The sequence below is a fragment of the Eretmochelys imbricata genome, chromosome 14 (genome assembly GCF_965152235.1).
Source record: "Eretmochelys imbricata isolate rEreImb1 chromosome 14, rEreImb1.hap1, whole genome shotgun sequence".
Lineage (NCBI taxonomy): Eukaryota > Metazoa > Chordata > Testudines > Cheloniidae > Eretmochelys > Eretmochelys imbricata.
In genome coordinates, this window is record NC_135585.1 from 6,159,649 (window position 1) to 6,174,440 (window position 14,792).

Consider the following 14,792-nt stretch of genomic DNA (forward strand, 5'->3'; position numbering starts at 1 on the left):
ACCCTGCTTTAGGTGCATTGGTGGGCAAGACACCCCACCTCCCCCATAGGTCTGGCCGTGACTTGGGGCAGGGGGAGGGGGGGAAAGAGCTGTTGGGGCGTTAGCCTGAGGGGGTGTGGTTTTGGGGGGTTACCTGGGCAGGGTGCCCCCCAGTAGCTTGGTGGGTGGGGGTGCATGAGGCAGAGAAGTTACAGGGGTGGGGGGGGTATCCTGCCCCCATGGTAGCCTAAGGGGGGTGTAGGGGAGTTGTCTGGGCAGGACCCCCCCCCATAGCCTGGGGTACGAGGGAGGGGGCTGAAGGGGCAGGATTCCCCCCTGTCCCCATCGCCTGGGGGAGACAGGGTAGCCTGATGGGGGCTGTCAACGCCGGTTGCCCCCCAGCCCCTTGGCGGGGGGGTTGTGTGGGCAGAGCCCCCTCCCCGGCCCTGCTGTCTGGCCGGGCCCCGCCCACGCCCCGCAGCCTGCGGCACTCCCCTGGCCCAACAGACCCGCGGCCGGCGGGCGGCCTCCCCCGGCGGCCGGGAGCTCGGGCCTCGTTGCCGCTGCCGCCCGGCCCCGCCCCGCGCCGGGGGCGGCGAGCTGGGCCCCGCCCCTCAGCGTGCGCCGGGTGGGGGCGGCGAGCTGCGGCCGGGCCCTCGCGAGCCGGCGGGGCGGCCGGTGAGTGCGGCGGCGGCGGGGGGGTGTCACACGGGGACCCCCCCAGGCTGGGCGCAAAGCCCGCGGCGTCCTCCCTGCGGCGGGCCGGAGCCAGCGATCTCCCCGGGCTGAGCGCGGCCGGGCGGGCCAGGGGTCCCCCAGGCAGGTGTCCTTGGGCGGAGCCCCCCTAGGTATTGGAAAGCCACCGGGGGGGATCTGTGGGGGGATCATAGAAACGTGGGGCTGGAAGGGGCCCTGAGAAGTCTCGTGTGTGTGAGTGTGAGACACATTAGATGTCCTGGGCAATACCGTGATCAGTTTGGCTCACAGATCCCCTGTCATAGATGTGTGTCTCCCTCCCGTCTGGTGCGGGCATGGCCGAGGGAGAGCGATGCCCCGAAGGCGAGAGGCGGTGCGAACCCCCCCATCCTCGCGGCTGTCTATCCTGATGGTCAGCGAGGATCCATTTGTTTGTGTCCCGTTGTGCCTAATACCGCCACTTTTTTGTGTAGCGAGAGAGAGAGAGAGAGCCTGGCCTCTGAGGACCTCCCTGTCCACTGCAAAGGCGCCCCACGAGGTAGGTGAAAATCATTCCCCCCCCCCCCCATTTTGCAGGTGGGGAAGTGGAGGCATAGAGGGCTGTCAGATTCAAATTGTGCGTCTTTAGTCACGTATAAAATAGAGCTAGCAGGTAGAGTGCCGCGTACCCATTGGGGAGGAGATTGGGTCCCTTTTCTGTATAAATGTTTGTTGTTTTAATGTTTTATTGTCCAAAGAGTGAATCCCAGACCTGCAAAGCAAGAGGCAGGCTAATATGCTGGATGCTGGAACATTAGCAGTGTTTTTGCTTTACATGTATTCGCTCTTGAAAGTCCCCCCCCACACACACTCCACTATCTATTGTAATGTATCCATGCTGTTACTGTATTGATTGATGATCTAGGAAAAGAAGGGTGAGAAGCCTAACTGTATGCAAGCAAGTGAAAGCTTTCATTTCACCAGAGCATTAGCTACTATATATGGTGTTCCATTCTCCCAGAATTGTACAGTAAGCACTATGAAATGTAGTTTATGCATGTATTTTAGTGCTGATAGGCTTGTGTGAGTGTAGAAGAGAGAATGTGGAGAAAAAGGGAATCAAGGGAGGGAAATGAAAAATGGAGAGGACCAAGACAGAGCATTTTCCACAAGTTCACAGGCAAAGAAACAAAGATTGTGCCAGAGAGAGAATTTGTGGTTAGGAGTCTCTAGGCCAGGAGAGCATTTGGCCAGATCAGAGAGGAATAGGAAAGTCTCAGAGCACTGAGAAAGGAAAGAGCCATTGTGTAAACCGTTCTCTTAATGCATCTTGGTGGATTATATTTTCAACTGATGTTATCCTGCAATTAAATAGTCCTTTCTAACTTGGAGATAAATATATTGTGTTCCACCAACACTGAGGTCTAGCTGGCATTCATGAGAGAGAAAGATGCAGTTCTGAGGAAGAATTTTGTTCCTTTGTAAAATTCTTAAATTGAACACTTAGCTTAAAATGTTTGAGAAGCTGGCAGACAGGATGAGGGTATTTCCCTTTTTTATGGTCTTCATGTCTGGTGCCTTCCTATAACTGAATGCCCATCAGGGACAATGAACTATTTATCTCTTCATCCCTACATATAGTGTCATCTTTCTCAGGGTTTTATTTTTCTTTTGGCGCTGGCTTGGTTGTTGCTTTTCAGCCACACTTCCAAGTGAGGTAGACTGGCACGTTACTTTCACTTTCAGCCTAAACAAACAAACAAGCTAAATTGTAAATGACTATTCTACAGTCTAGCGTTTATTTGTTTTTTCAAGAAAGTCAGTGCAGTTGAAAGGCCATTTGGTGAAGAAAAATAACCTCTCTCAGCCCCTTCATCTTCTCTTTTTAGTACCGTCCTTGTGCTGCATTGATGTAAAAGTCCGCATCCCACATGTGACAATAACTTAGGAAGACAGTAATTTTCTGGGCACTGTTTTGACTGAAACACCCCCAAGGCCAGGTAGTCTTGCTTCAAACCACTTCCTTTATCTGTGTTTGCGGGGAAGTCTGGTGTATTCTCAGCTATCTGAAATGCAGTTTTATTTTATGCACTTTTGTAGTCCTCCATGAGGACACTTTACAAGAGGTAATATTAAGAATTAATTTAATGCTTTTGAAGTTATTTTTGCCCCTTAACTATAATTGGGTAATTTGGTTAATTACCCACTGAATGCATGGAAGTATTTTTACTATAATTGGTCTTAAATGACTATCTGATTAAATAGAAACTGCCAAACATATAGGCTACATTTTTATTGACCTTAAAAGAGAGTAAAGTCTCTGATAAAAGAGGGCATGCAGATTTAGTCTCCAGGTCTACAAACCCACAAGGAGTAAGTCAGCAGAACTGCTTGGCGGCAAAAGTGTTTGCAGAATCTGATGACTTCTGTAATGTTTGAAATTCAAGAGCAGAATTTAAACAACAGTGCAAATAAATACAACTAGCAATGCATGTTGTTACAACACTGTTTTTCATTCAGTTTAAAGTAATTGACTTGAAAATCTCTAGAGAAATTTTATCTGCATGTTTCCCCATCAGGTCTAATTATTAACGTAGGTTGGCCTTTAAAGAACTTTTGCTTTGTTTTTCTGTTAACAAAGGGAAAAAATAGTGGAGTTTAAAATATAAGGTGGATTTGTTTTTTTAAATGTGATGCAACATATTCTAAATGGAATCCATCAGGGAAATTTGTTTTTCTGTGAACCTGCAAAAATGGCCCTTTAAGGCCCCAATGCTGCAACTGAATCTGCATGGATGGACCCTTACAGCTTCATGTTGAAGTCAATGTGGTACTGCACAAATGCAAGAGTCTGCCTAGTTGGATTTGAATTCAGCATCAGGGCTAAGCAGGAGTAGTCTTGTTCCCCCACCCTGACCCCCATACAAACCTGATATGTGCATCTGGCTACAAAGAGTGTATGTTACTTTGTTTTTGGTGCCACAAGCTAAAATAAATCATTTCAGCTTCATTGAGCCTGTCCTCTTGGTCAGACGATTTCTGTACTTGCAGAAGCAAGCTTCCATAGTTTATCATCATAGTTTAGTGAGTAACCTTAAACTACCTGGTGTCTAAAAAGTCAGAGAAAATGCACATTGTTACATGCACTTTGAGTGTATGGCAGAAAAAAATATTTACCAGTCATAACTATAGAGCATGGAATATAAACCTAAATAGATAATTATTTTATTTTTATTATAACTCTGTCAACATTTGTTTTCTGGCGCAGAATTTGGGCAATGTCTATAATTGTTTACAATCTTTTAGTGGCAGAGCATCCCAATGCTATGGGCCCTGTTCGTTTCAGATAAGGTACTTGCCCAATGTTGTTCCCGTTCCTTTGGAAATAGAGTGCAGAGTTTATTGGCCCTCATGGAAGCTGCACATTTTTCATCCATCTATCGTTTTGAGTTGCCTCATCCTTACGTTGTCATATCCCTCTCCCCTTTTCCTTATAGTGGAGGATAGACATATTTTTACAAGTTATTAACTAAGAGGGTGCTAAACCATGATACATGCTTCACCCTCCTCTTAAGGATGCGGTGTCGTCTCTTTATGCTGTCAGCCACCGTTGGCTCACGGAGAAAGGGAGTGAAGGTGGTAATGCTAATCCTTTAGAGTGGCTTATGTCTTTCAAGTGGTGTGCAAACATAAGCCAATTCTCATAACATCATCAGTTATGGAGGTCACTATTGTAGTTCCTGTTTTACAACTGAGGAAATAGAGACACGAAGAGGTTAAGTGAGTTGCCCAAAGCCTGACAGCAAGTCAGTGGACTAAAAATCCAAGCGTGATCTCCAATCTTGTGTGTGGTCTACTAGATCAGATACCTCTCTGGAGCTGTTTGTTTGAAGAATGTGTTCAGATCTGCTTCTCCAAAGGACAGTGCACAGCACTCTTTTATACGAGATGATACTTTCAGTAGATTGAACAACTTTTATAATTGGATGCTTTTCTCTTCTTCCTTGCATGCTGTGATCATAGTGAAGTAGATAACAAAGCTGCCTTTTACATTATCATTAGGTTTCAGTTACTGCACTTTTGGGGTGAAGGGGGGTAGTTGACACCACTTAGAAGTATTGTTTCAGACTGTCTGCAAACACAGGCATGCCCCTCGCTGCATCATTTTATCCTTGGGTTTGAAGGTCTTTTCCATTCGGACTAGAGGTTTATTTATTTCTTTAATATGAAAACTTACTTGCTGGAATAGGAAATTGTATTCTCAAAAAGACATATCAGAATGCCAAGCTGCCATAAGGCAACCCAATGTGACATCTGTCTTGAAATTGCAAAATGTGTCTAGGGTGTGTATCTGTGCAAATGTCTTAATTTAATGTGGGATTGGGTTTACACAATGGAAAACAGTTTATCAGTGGTATAGAACAATATAACTGGCACATGGTTTCTCTTTTTTACATGAAAAAAACTTGAATAGGTACGACTAATAGTTGTCACTTCAAATGCTTTTTTTTGTTTGTTTTGGTATGTTTTTTAAACAGGTTACTCTTGGAAAAATGGCCACAGAAACTGCAGGAGAGGCAGGAGTGTGGAGACAAACCAAAGCTCTCTTATTCAAGAACTACCTTGTTAAATGCAGGACTAAGAAGAGTAGTGTGCAGGTAGGTTACGTGGCCATTTATTGGCCTCTATGTCTGTGTCTGATTATGGTTGAAAAATTAGCTGACTTAGAAACAAAACTAAGCTTTGTTAAATTGTCTCCGATTATTGAGGGAATAACTGATTAGTTTGAGCTCAGGTTTGAAATATATTGGCTCCTTCAATCATACTTGTGATCCTTTGGCAAGAAATGCTTTATAGAAATAGTCTTGCCCTGTGTCTTTGTGTCTGAATGTGGTAATTTCTGTTTCTCTATTCACTTTCTAGAGAGTATAACTGACCAATTGGGGTAAAATAACATTACTTATTTTAGGGCATTATCAGCATTATTTTACATGTAGTAAAATAATGCTGATAAAGTACGAGATTAAGTTTAGAATGGCTATTATTTGTCAGGGAAAGCTTGTTACTGATAAGAGCAATTAGGTAATAGAACTGCCTTTTGGAGTTCCTTGTAAGAACCATTCAAGCAAATGTTTGCAAATAGTTTAAATGATAATTAAGAATATAATGTTGTTGCGAATAACATCATCATAATACTTCAGAGTGCTATCTCATTGTTCATCCTTGAATGTCAAAGCAAGTTATAAAACATTAATGAAGCCTTATAATACCCATTTTGCTGATGGGGAAATAGCTGCAGGCAGACTAAGTGGCCCACCCAGTGTCCGGTTGCAGGAGAGTTTCAGAACTAGAAAGAGCATTCACAGCTATAACCCGCCATTCCAGCACATGAACTATATAAATACACATAACTCTGGAAGTCAGGATTGAGAGGTGCCTTTGTGTAATTTTAACACGAGCCCAAAACATCACCACCGAACAATAAATCAATAAATGCAATGATTAAAATATTGTATTGGGAGTATTTGTGATATCATTTCTAAAATTTACCTATTTTAAAATTTTGCTGAACAGCTCTATTATGTGACGTACCTGGATTTTTAGGGGGATCTACAAGGGTCAACAAGACAACATTTAACTTATTTGTTTGGCAAGACCAGGCTTGGCTTCACTTGCTTAACTGTTCCAGGGCTGGAAATATATACGAGTTCTTTTTCATTTTCAGATCATGCAAATGTTAAGTTTATACCAAAAGCCAAATCATGTTCTAGATAAGAAACTAGACATCAAAACATCTGAAGCCAAATTCTGCCGTCCGCTTCATCCATGGAACTTCGCCAAGTTCAATGTAACTGAGCACAGAGATTGCTCTTTGGTTTATAACCTCTTAGGAGTTGGAATGGTGCACTTGCATCCTAAAATGGCTTCCCAAGTTATCACTGCAGGTTAGCAAAATCCCATGGCTGTGTCACAGCAACAGCCAGGATTGAAATGATTATTTATGTAGTGCGATAAATGTGCAGGAAGCTTTACAATCAAATAATTTGAGAAGGACACAGTCACTTCTTGAAGCGTTTATAAGTTGAGTAAACTTCAGGAGAGATTTTTATTGTCGTCTTGTTTTTTGTTGTTGTTTTTTCAACAGGAAATCCTTTTTCCACTATTTTTTTTATTTTGGCTTATATTAATGAGCATGATGCATCCAAATCGGAAGTTTGGCGAGGTGCCCAATACTGATCTTGGTACTTTAGATCGCTCCATGCTCTTGGACTTCATTCTTGGATACACACCAGTGACAAATATGACAAGAAAAATCATGCAGAAAGTGTCTTTTGAATATTTTGCAGATGGTATTGTATTTATTTTATTCTTCCACATCTCATGTTCTTTTTTGTGTTTAGATGGAAAATATTATATTATTGCTTTGAATGGCTGATCAGACTTGTCCTCTTCAGGTAGATTAGACAGTATTTCTCCCCTCTACTGCTGAGATCTTGAAGGGGCTGTGATGTCATCATTGTCTGCTTCAGCTGATGAGCATTGTGTGATGCCAGTCATGTGCTCAGTCTTGCAGCCCTTCCTCACAGTAGGACCCTTTCCTCACACCAGTGGTCCCACTGAAGTCCAGGATGACTCATCTGAGTGAGGGGTTTCAGGATTGGGCTTAGTATCCTCAAACTCAAAAGGTTCCATCTCACGCTAACGGATACACTAAGAGCTGTTGTATGGTAAATTAAGGAAGACATCAGTTTATTTTAACTAGGGCTTTCAGGTTTAGATCCTGTGAGTAGCACCATGTCAATATCTGGTTTTGAAACTGATGAACAAAACACAGTTAAGTTGTGCCTCTTCTACAGAGCTGACACAGCTGTGCAGCTGACCCTGATTCTACCCCCAAAACCTCATATGAACTTGTAGCTTAGATGGTGCCTCTGGTACGAACTGATGTGACTGCCAAGAGGAAAAGAATCGCAGGTACCACAACCTGAAACTTTCATTTCCTTGGTTTCCTGATCTGCTGGTTTCAAGTTCTTTCTGATGAATTTCACGTTTGGGAGTGATGCGTGGCTTCTTATCCCAACAATAAATGTTTTGAGTCCCTGCAAAATTTCACTTTTCATTTTTAAAATGTATTTTCCTTTAAAAACGCATACAAAACTTGTCAAGTGCTGAGACTTAAATCCATGCTCCATTGAAATGAATGGGAAATAGTCTCATAAATTTTAATGGGACCAAAATTTGGCCCTAAATACTGAAAACAAGTAGCCCTATTTAGAAATGACACAATCTTTGCTTAAAATACATAGTCCACGTTTGATTGTTCTTCTCACACAAGCATTCTGATATAATTCTAATTTTTAATATTTTGCAGGTGTAATTACAGAAGAATTTTTCAGTGAAAAAGAATTGCAAGAGGCTAGTACTGTTAACCCCTCAAACTTTGTTGGTGTAGTTTTCAAAGATTCTGTGTCCTACCAGCTTAGATTCTTTCCTGGTGCTGTCACAGTGTCGTCTATCAACGTAGAATCAAGAGGTAAATATACATGCTACTTTTAAGGCATTTAACTTGAAAATTTGACCTACTTTTGTTATGACATCACATGTGATGCTAAGCGCAGACTTTGCTACCTCACGTGTTATCACGAGAAAGCCAAAGAGCATTAACAGTGGTGGCTTTAGCATCAATACAATATGAAAGGGGGAGGGGGAAGCTGGTTTTTCACTCTTTGGGGTATTTTGATGCACAGGAGATGTGCTGGACTGCGTTATTGATAGGGAAACTCCCACAAAAAGCTAGGAGTCATTTTCCTGTACTGGGAATTGGTTGCAGGGATAGTTAAGGCACAAATGAAATCTGCATTAGGTGATCATCTTTCTGTATCAGTAATAATTTGGTTGTATTTATAGAGAGATAATGTTACATTGTTCTTCACAAGCATGTAAAAAACAAGTGGTGAAAACGTAGGGCAGTGGGAGTTTTTTAGCACCAGGATTTCAGCCTAGGTCCCTGCTTTGAGAAGCTCTGAAAAGTACAAAACAGCTCAAAACATGAGACACTCTAGTGATAGCCCCAGCATCTTCAGCAACTCCTCCACCACAAGAGTGTGTGTTCTTGCAGATAACCTTGTTTTCCTCTTACCTTTGTTTAAAAACACTGGAAAAATGTTCTTCAAAGGGTAAAGTGTGGACAGTCCAAATCTTAAAAAAAAAAAATAATAATAATAATAGTGTGTATTTCATACACAGCTTTTCACCATTAGAAGATTGTCTTAAAGTTGTATTTTAATTCTAGGAATGATTACCTGTGAAGTTAATAATTTCCCATGAAAATGTTATGATAGAATTCACAGTTCGGTCTCGTTCTCACCATTTCATTTCCTTGGCTCTTTCAGTCCATGTGTGAATCTTTTTTGGAATCCTTTTTTGTACTTTCATAACTGCAAAACAGTTTGGTTTTCATTAAAGTAACTTTGCAGGTTTCTGTCCATAGTAAAGAGTAGTGGTTCTCAATCTTCACCCGACAAAGTGGCTGAAAAATTATCCTGTGATTGGTTGTATCCTATTATTCTTGTAATAGTAGCCATCGGTTTGTGATGTTGTCGTTGGCTTTATGGTATATCTATCAAGTTTTATGTCTGCTTTAGAGAAAAATGTCTTTTTATTATAGTGCTTTAAATGAGATTTTGTTGGCTTTAAAATGTCTTTATTTTTCCATAGCCAGTTGTTCCAGTTTATCAAAGGGATGTGAATCTGTTACATACTGGTACTCGGGATTTGCAGCTCTACAGGCTTGTATCGATGCAGCAATAATACAGGTAAATCTAGAGAAGTAAAGTGAAAAGGCAAAATTGCTTAAATAGTTTTTGATTCGGTATTCTTGTAATGAGATTTTTTTTTTTGTCTTGTTAGGCTGTATCTACTCTACAGCCTATGTCGGCAAAACTTATGTTGCTCAGTGGTGTGAATATCCCTCTCCCCCCGAGCAATGTAAATTAAACCAGCATAAGCGCTTGTGTGCACAGCGCTATGTCAGCAGGACACAGCTTCTGCCCCTTGCAGAGATGGGTTTTTTTATGCCGAGCTCTCTCCCGTCAGCACAGAGTATCTTCACCAGACACACTGCAGAGGCACAGTGCATCAGTACCGCTGTGCTGCGGCGGCATTGTATGTAGAGACATGGCGTTAGTTTCTTGATATGAAATAGGGTTCTAAAATTGGTCTACAACTGATTAACAAAATGTTTCCTGAGAGGTGGGGATGGGGTAATATCTTTTATTGGACCAGCTTCTGGAGGTGAAGGAACTTTCAATCTCTTCTTCAGGTCTGAGAAGGTAATTAGAGTGTCACAGCTAAATAAAAGGTTGACCAGATTGTTACGTATAAGGAGTAACGCATGTTGTAAGAAACCATTCAAAATGAAGTGAGCAATTAACACCTCTGCAGTCATCGGACAGTGTAGAATTAGTGGGCTACAGATTGTTATATTGAGAGATAAAATCAGTGCCTATTGAATCCGTGTTTTTTGGTGTCTAGCAGAGTTATGAATTTAAGCTCCGTGGCTCATCTTTTGAAGGTGTTGCTCAGGTTTCCTTTGAGGACAAGGACTGAGAGGGCAGGTATGGTGTAATTGTTTTGTGAGAAGCGTTTGCACACAGGTGATGGGTCTTTTATTATTTTTCTGCAAGAGTTCATTCATGAGTGTAGTGATTGTGTGGTTTAACCTGCATAGTTGTTGTTGGGGCATTTGATGAAGTACATCACATACGATAGGCATGTGTAGGACCTATGGATCTTGAAAGGTGTATTGTGGGGGGTATTGATCATTGTGGCAGTGGAAATATGGCTGCAGGTTTTGCATCTATTGCTAAGGTAGGGTCTGGTGCTGCTTCAAGTTAGTGTTTCCTGGTCTGTGAGGAACTTGCTTCTGATGATGAGATTGGCAAGGGTTGGGGTGATGTTTGAAGGCTAGAAGAGGGGTTCAGGAAAGATTTCTTTCAAGATATGTTCCCCTTCGACTTACTTGTGTTTTTGTAATATTTTTGCACCAACGAGTGTTCACATCTAAATGAACGGCACTACTGATTGTACATTGTTATGCATCTAAATATGTGAGTGTGATGTGTATGCAATGGCAGTCATTAAATGTTAGCACTTGCCAACAGTTATCATAGAATGGTATTTGGGCTAAGGTAGCAAGGTAAGCAAGGGTTTTTCTTGCTCTGGTGGCTCAATCTTCTGTATCTATTTTATATGGTCTGTCATTAAATGTGAGCCTTTTAAATTTTTGATTGACTTAATGCTGCAACTTATTTCTGTTTAAAAATAAATGGTTTGCCAGCACTGGTTTGTAACGAGGGATTGTTTTAATGGATGCACGCTTAATACCAGTTTGAGTGGCGAGTGGTAGGAAGCCATGTGTCCCCCTACTGATGGATTTCTAAAAGGTTTGGGACAGAAGGCATAAACTAAACAGATTTTTGGTAGCCAAGAAATTGGGGATAATTCTCATTCCACAAAACACATTTTTAATCCAATCATATTGTAACTGTATGAACTGTATCCAGTGTCGGAATTAAGACCTAGCTGTTAGTGGGGGTTGTAGTTATGTTATTTTGAATGGAACTTCTCTGAGAGCTGCGTGTTGGTGATACAGCAAGCTTACACCTCGTATAGCTAAAAAGATGCCTAGAAAAATCTTAAGTTAGAGAGTAGCTCCCATGGCAGACCCTAAGGACGTGAAAACTTTGGACCTTGTATCTAAGATACATAAAGCTTTTGCAGAAGAAAAGTGACAGATATGGAAATTTTGAAAGGCAGCGTTACTTACCCCCATTGCTTTACTTTTGGATTCTTTACAATATGTACCGTAAATAATCACATTGCATTGGTAATATCAGTGGGGAAATGTCAATTAGCATTGAATGCAGTTAGTGCTTTGCCACAGCCCTGTTCACTTTTGATGACTGCAGTAGTTAAGATCTTGAACATAACACCATTTTCTTAAAAGTTCTTAGTGGGGAGCATGTAATAGTTCTCACAAGTTGAGGTTTTGAGCTTTTCTGTAATAATCAGACATGCCAGTCTGGACAGTGGGTACCATGGTGTCCTACTAGCAAATGTCAGCTTTCTCTAAAGGGGGTTAATCCAATTGAGTATGCCAGTCTTGCAGTGGGATGAAGCTTCTACCTTGCTGAACTGAAGTTCTTAATTGTTTTACTACCTAACATCCGTTTAAGTGATATAGGGTGGCATGGATTGGTTTGATTTGTTCCTGGTCAGTGTTTGTTTTGAATTCTATTCCACTACTTCTTTCTAGTTCTAGTTGCTATTTGACAAATTCTTGCACAGGTCAGTCCCCTTATTAGGAGATGGACATCCTAAAGTTTTTTGTTCACTCGCTTTCTCCATCGTCCCATAGAAGGTCATGTTTCCCTCCTTTTTGAACTATGATATTCTGGGACTTCGTGCGATTTAGGCCCCAGACCTACGCACACACAAGCACGTATTTAAAGTCTCAGGGAAGTCTGTGAGCCTACTTATGTCAGTAAAGTTTGGTATGTGTGTAAATGCCTCCAGGATTGGATCTTACATTAACAGGTGAATGCTTTTTGGGGGTATTTGGGGGTTGGTTTGTTTTTTTTTCGGTTGGTGGAGCTGTAAAATCAAAACTGATTAAAATATTCTTTCACTTTGCTCTTAGCTGAAGACTAATCATTCAGTTTGGGAAGAACTGGAATCAACTAAAGCTATTATTATGGGAGAGGCTGCTGATATGAAAATTGATTATTTTCCTCGAGCAATTATTTTAATTTACCTAGTAATAGCTTTCTCACCCTTTGGGTACTATTTGGCAATTCATATTGTGGCAGAAAAGGAGAAGAAGTTGAAGGAATTTTTAAAGATAATGGGCCTTCATGACACTGCCTTCTGGTATGTGAGTATACAACAAAACTCTTATTCTAAATAAATAGGGTAAATGTTATTTTATAATAAATCTTTAAAATTCACCAGTTGGTTACTGTTAATCTTCTTTTTAGGCTATTGTAGTATTGATGAGAATGTTGGGCAAGCCTTGCTTAAACACATTTATAATAGCATAAAGTTTGTTCCTGTTTGAAAAGCAAATGTCATAATGATGATGCTTCATCTAAAACCTCATATAGATTTCCATTATTCTTCTGCTTTATATTACAGAAATGTAGGACTGGAAGGGACCTCGACAGGTCAGCTAGTCCAGTCCCCCGCACTGAGGCAGGACTAAGTATTATCTAGACCATCCTTGAGAGGTGTTTGTCTAACCTGTTCTTAAAAACCTCCAATGCTGGAGATTCCACATATTTCCTGAAAGGTGGTGCTCAGGACAAGACACAATACTCCAGTTGAGGCCTTACCAGTGCTGAACAGAGTGGAAGAATTTCTTCTCATGTCTTGCTTATAACATTCCTGCTAATAGATCGCAGAATGATATTTGCTTTTTTTGCAGCAGTATTACATTGTTGACTCATATTTAGTTTATGATCCACTATAACCCCAGATCCTTTTCCGCAGCACTCCTTCCTCAGCAGTCATTTCGCATTTTGTGTTCGTGCAGTTGAACATTCGTTCCTAATTGGCCATATAGAAATCCCTCAAAAATACACTAGATGCCTGATGTGAATAAATAAGATGCTACATGCATGAGCTATATTTTTTCCTCCTTTTAACTCAGTAACTCCTTTTTCCTGATGTTGATGTTGGACAAGTGACAGTCTCCTTTCCACTCACATCAGTTCCAGTATGTGGACTAGATGAATACTGCTGTAGTATTGTGACCTATGTGAGAGAGAAATCTGTGCAGAAGACATTCAGATTTTAAAGTGCATCCTCTTTAATGATTGGTATTCTACCATGTAATGCCTATTCTTCCATGTCACGGGTGTGCTCATTTTAATACAGTATGGTTATAGGGGAACAAATGAGCTTAGCTTAGTTTTGCATGCCCAGTAATGGTGGCCACTGGTGTACTAGAGCTGTATCCTGCAAAAAGCTACCACCAAATATAATCCTTTTTTACTATGAATAGTTCAGTTGGATTGTTCTCAATAATAAATGCTGTTTGCATGATCAAGCCCTTAATTGAGAATATTAGCAGACTACTTTCTCCCCACCCCCCAGTCACTATTTCTTGATACATGTGGCCAAGTCACTTCCCTTCGCTGCTTTAGGGAACCTCTCTATCAAATGCATCCCTGCAGACATGTTACTTAAGTGGTGTTTGTGCAGCATTTTGAAAATCGGAAGCACTATAAAAGGGCTAAACGAGTGAGTTGTTAGCTAAGTAAATATGTCAACTTCTTATCCTTTTACAGGCTGCATCTGTTCCCTAAGAAGGAAACTGTTCTCTGACTTTTCAACAAAGTTTATTTTATATAGAGGACTATTGTATTACTGGACTGACTAGGGCATTAAAATTTAAGTAGCATTTTCTTTAATTATTAAAAGCTGCTCCTCACTGACTCTCTTTCAATTAAATGAGGGAATTAATTATGGAAATTACAAAATTGTAGATTGAGAACAATGTTTTGCTTTATTTTGATGCAATTAGTATGAAAGTACATGCAATGATGCTTAGAATAATATTTGCACTTAGAGACCTCCTTTCCTCTGAGACTCTGGCACATTGTTTTGCTTCCCTTTTGTGCAGCATTCTGGAATATTAAAGAATTGTAACTTTGAATTATTCCAGTACAATAATTTAGTTAATGTAGGAATTTTCCCTTTTTTTCCTTTTCTTCCAGGCTGTCTTGGGTTCTGCTGTACACAACTCTGATTTTTGTCATGTCCATTCTCATGGCAGTCATTGCAACAGCCTCCTCACTATTTCCCCAAAGTAGCTCCTTCGTGATATTTCTTCTTTTTTTCCTATATGGAATATCCTCAGTAAGTGTTTCGTGAATTCAGTTTGTCTGTGGTTCATTGAGGTCACTCTCCCCAGTGTGCTTCTTCCCATCCGCTGTTTTCCCCCATTCTAGACCTGTTTCCAATGCACTTTTCCCTACCCCAAATGGTAAACAAGTGCCTTTATCGCACCATTCTCTTTATTCTCACAATTGTTTTGGGAGCTTTTATGTAGCTTCTCATGTCACGTACTCAGGTGG

At 41.0% G+C, this 14,792-nt stretch overlaps 1 protein-coding gene across 3 annotated transcripts in view; it reads left to right on the forward strand.

The window, feature by feature from the left end:
* Positions 1–1,154: 1,154 nt before the first annotated feature.
* Positions 1,155–14,792, forward strand: part of ABCA5 (ATP binding cassette subfamily A member 5) — a 56,254-nt gene continuing 42,616 nt past the window's right edge. For all 3 annotated transcript variants that reach the window (XR_013347864.1, XM_077833103.1, XM_077833105.1), the window contains exons 1-7: positions 1,155–1,213; positions 5,193–5,312; positions 6,800–7,004; positions 8,027–8,188; positions 9,373–9,470; positions 12,356–12,585; positions 14,433–14,574. Coding sequence is in view for 2 of the 3 variants with exons in the window: in XM_077833103.1 (XP_077689229.1) it covers positions 5,208–5,312; positions 6,800–7,004; positions 8,027–8,188; positions 9,373–9,470; positions 12,356–12,585; positions 14,433–14,574 (942 nt within the window). In the remaining variant the exon portion in view is untranslated. The remainder of the gene's footprint in view (positions 1,214–5,192; positions 5,313–6,799; positions 7,005–8,026; positions 8,189–9,372; positions 9,471–12,355; positions 12,586–14,432; positions 14,575–14,792) is intronic.